Source organism: Sinocyclocheilus grahami, unplaced genomic scaffold, assembly GCF_001515645.1.
Source record: "Sinocyclocheilus grahami isolate Dianchi unplaced genomic scaffold, SAMN03320097.WGS_v1.1 scaffold1523.1, whole genome shotgun sequence".
In the NCBI taxonomy this organism is placed as follows: Eukaryota; Metazoa; Chordata; class Actinopteri; order Cypriniformes; family Cyprinidae; genus Sinocyclocheilus; species Sinocyclocheilus grahami.
The window spans coordinates 107987-111847 of record NW_015506702.1 but is presented as its reverse complement, the minus strand read 5'-3'; the positions used below and the strand labels follow the sequence as shown (position 1 = coordinate 111847).

Genomic DNA, 3861 nt, shown 5'->3' with positions numbered 1-3861 from the left:
TGTGTGTGTGTGTGAGGGGAACAGGGTCACATCACAGGAGAGTGAACTGTCTGTCAGAAATCATAGCACGTCAGCTGTCTTAACCGCAGCTTGTGTACTGCATCATCACTGTGTCTGTCACGTGACTCTTTTGCCCTTTCGGTCTTGATATTTACTTTGAAAGCTGAAGCGATTATGGTAAGGGGCGTTACATTTCCGACGTGTGCTTGTGGTGTTCGGCCAATCACAATGCACTGGGTCAGCTGGCCAATCAGAGCAGACTGCGCTTGTCAAAGGAGGGGGCTTTGTTGAAAACGACGCATTTGAGAGAGGCGGGGCATAGAGGACCTACAATAATGTACAGGCTTTGAAAAATAATGTGTTTTTTTGAACATTAAAGCATGTCAACATGTTCTGTTACACCAAATACACCAAATAATGATCTTTAAAATAGCATCATATGACCCCTTTAAAGCTGCTTGCTTTAAAGCAATCTATTGTATAAAGTGCATTATAAATAAAGGTGACGTGACGTGACTTTACTGGAGTGCCGAACTGCAGAGCTGGTGCAAACATATCTACATTGCTATGATCAGATGTTTCCTGAACTGCTGTTTCCTCACCACTGTCATGTTTGTTGTGTGTTTATTTTGTTATTGAGAGGAAACCATGCATCACATATTTACATAGTCTTTAACTTTATTTAATAATCAACACTCAAAAACTTTGCATATAAGTTGCTTCCCTATTAATATAATAGACCTAATATTACCACCCAAGCAAACAAAAATATTTCTTAATCAGTGGAAACCGATACAGTGTTTTCTATCGGAATAAGCGCTTGCGTTCAGTCAATAAAAATTGAATAGTTCTTAATTTGTTTGAGCACTGAGAAAGACCATTCCATATAGTCGTGGCCACATAACCACCTCCGGGAGTGCATTATTTCTCTAATAATTTTAACGGCCTGGAGTCACAACCACACGTCAAGACATTGTTCAGATAATTTGTTTCAAGAAATTTGACATGTTTCCGTCCTGAAATCTTATGTGGGTTGAACTAAATTTTTTAAGCACCTCATCCCAAACCTTCTGTTGCAAATTCCAAAACGTCATTTTAGAGCTGATAACAGAGGCTTGAGCCATTGATATGCAGGCTAACGTAGTTATTAATGCAGTCTAATTACTTTTTTACGGTTATTAGAGAGAGAGAGAGAGAGAGAGATTAAGTGCATGTTAATACCTGCGTCTACGCGTCTCTCAGCACCAGCATCCACTAATAGCGAATCTTTAAGTTGAACTCCTTCATGAACCTCGCTACTGAGAAATGTCATGTAGCTTTTCAGCTGTGAAACTATTTTACTGATAAATTCTCGGTGCAGCGCTGACAAGAAGTTTCTGTTCGCGTCTCCGCGTGTCTGCACTGTGTGCGTCTGTGAGAGAGACTGGGAGAAAGAAAGCAGGATTTCCGTAGCCAACATAAAAATGGTGGAAGACATGGAAATAGTTATAGTCATTTTTTACCCTATTGTTTGTTATATTTATTTGCTCAATGTCTTGAGCAATGCGTAAATCCGGCCCTGTTAGACGGCAATCGGAAGTTATTACAAACACTCGATGGTGGTTTAAAGTGAGTTTTGAGTAAAAGCGGAATATAAATCTTATTTATTGTCTTATGTAGCATGATGCTACAGTTTGCATGAATGGTCATATAACACGCGCTTTCGGTCGTGTAACGTTAGTCTGAATGGACATCTGCATATGATCGGAACTCCACACAGCTCCCGCGCTACTCTCCATTGGAAATTAATGACCGGTCTGTCGCTTGTTGTTTGTCGGAGCAGACTGCTCCGTGCGCTTTCGAATCGCTCTCGCGGATGATCGATCTGCGCCGCACCTCTTCTAGTCGAACACACCGGCTAGTGCTGCAGGCTTATTGGCTCACTGACGCTGATGAGATTAACCTCTTAGGTATCGAAATTTGGTACCGAACGACAAGACGTTTTTCGATACTCGATGATATCGAGGCAATTCGGTCGGTACCTAAAAAGTATCGAACTCGATACCCAACCCTAGTTCTGAGACTAATTAAATTATCAAGAAAAAAGAGACAGAGGCAGCAGTTGTGAGTGGGGCACCCAACACTAGCCCCGCTCCTGCGTTAACGGCATTAAATATTTTTAACGCGTTAAACTGAAAAAATTAATTGCATGCGTTAACGTGCTAATTTTGACACCACTAATATATGTATTATACCCTTATTGGGGGCTGAGCCCCCCAAAAATGAAAATCCTAGAATCACCCCTGGTGCCACCTTAAAAAGAGTGCAATGTATCCAGATCATCCGTCTTACCTTTGTACTCGGGGGTGAACTCCTTCATCTCTGAAGGCAGGGACTCGTAAAAGCGCTGCTCTCGGCTGATGAGCGGCTTGCAGATGGTGTGGTCATCGTAACGCATCATGCTGGTGTGGCCGCCCACCTGGTGAATGAACGGCTCCAGGGGGACCCCGGCGCAGCTGCCCTGTCCCTGGCTGGCGCTGTGCTTGCCCGCCTCCATAGTGTGTGGGACACACATGGCGTTGGAGGGCCGCGCGGAGCTGGGGGCATGGGCTCGGGCGCGCAGGCCTGGCGAGCGCGGGGTGCACGGGGGCGGCTGAGAGCGCACGCTGCCGCCGGGAGGGGGAGGAGCCAGCACGCTGAGCGCTGGGATGATAAAGAGCGCCGGGAGCGCTGGGGATGATCCTTAATGCTGCCTCCTAGAGGAGAAGGCGAAAGATCACAGTTTAGGCTCTAAGAGTGCTTTCACACTTGGTTCGCTTGCCTGGTCCGAACCCGAGTTTGATTGTTCCCCCCTCCCCCTGCCCCCGCTGGACTGCGTTCATATTATTTTATTTGGGTCGGGGAGGAGCCAGCACGCTGAGCGCTGGGATGATAAAGAGCGCCGGGAGCGCTGGGGATGATCCTTAATGCTGCCTCCTAGAGGAGAAGGCGAAAGATCACAGTTTAGGCTCTAAGAGTGCTTTCACACTTGGTTCGCTTGCCTGGTCCGAACCCGAGTTTGATTGTTCCCCCCTCCCCCTGCCCCCGCTGGACTGCGTTCATATTATTTTATTTGGGTCCGAACCGCGGTTCGTTTGTGTCATCAAGCCAGCAGCTGTTTACCCTGTTGCTTAGTAACGACGGCGCAGGAGAAAGCGGCAAATGCATGACATTGCTCTCTGCACTTTTATATGTTTGCATTTTTGAACCGTTCGTTTTGTTTACAAAGCTTCGGTACATCACGGCACTTACGTCTGTCTTACGAATGTACTGCAAAATGCTCTAAAGAATGCTGAAGGCAAACAGAAATGAGATATACAGCTCTCTGTTCATGGCGCGTCAGTCACGCTCATCAGGAAAGTGAGTGAAACACACACAAACACACATTTTTATCAAATAATACGTCATTAATAGCAGTTCACTTCCGTGATTTGGTACGATTGCATTCACATCAGCAGCGAACCGTACCGGAGTTCACTTGAACCGTACCCCAGACCACTCTTTTTAAGCGGACTCTGGTACGGTTCGCTGGTGCACACTCGAGTTTGGAAGACTGCGATTACATCATCCAAACGAACTCTGACGTCAATCAAACCCGGGTGTGCACCAAAAGTGCTAGTGTGAAAGCACCCTAACAAAACAGAGACTGTGCTAGTATCATCAAATATGGAAATGCTTGATGTGCAAGAACAAATCTCATTGGTTCCTGTGGAAGATCAAATGCACTTGCATAACACACTAAAACCTTCTGTCTACCATATTTGATGAGCTCTATGTATGTGTGTTGATCAATGTTTACTTGTGAATAAAAAACCCTAAATGATTAACTTGTTCATCATATAA

At 45.4% G+C, this 3861-nt stretch overlaps 1 protein-coding gene across 1 annotated transcript in view; it reads right to left on the bottom strand.

The window, feature by feature from the left end:
- Positions 1–2735, bottom strand: part of LOC107570931 (inositol hexakisphosphate kinase 1-like) — a 24889-nt gene extending 22154 nt beyond the window's left edge. The window contains exon 1 of the mRNA XM_016257214.1: positions 2332–2735. Within this exon, the coding sequence (XP_016112700.1) occupies positions 2332–2554 (223 nt within the window). The 5' untranslated portion in view covers positions 2555–2735. The remainder of the gene's footprint in view (positions 1–2331) is intronic.
- Positions 2736–3861: the final 1126 nt, after the last annotated feature.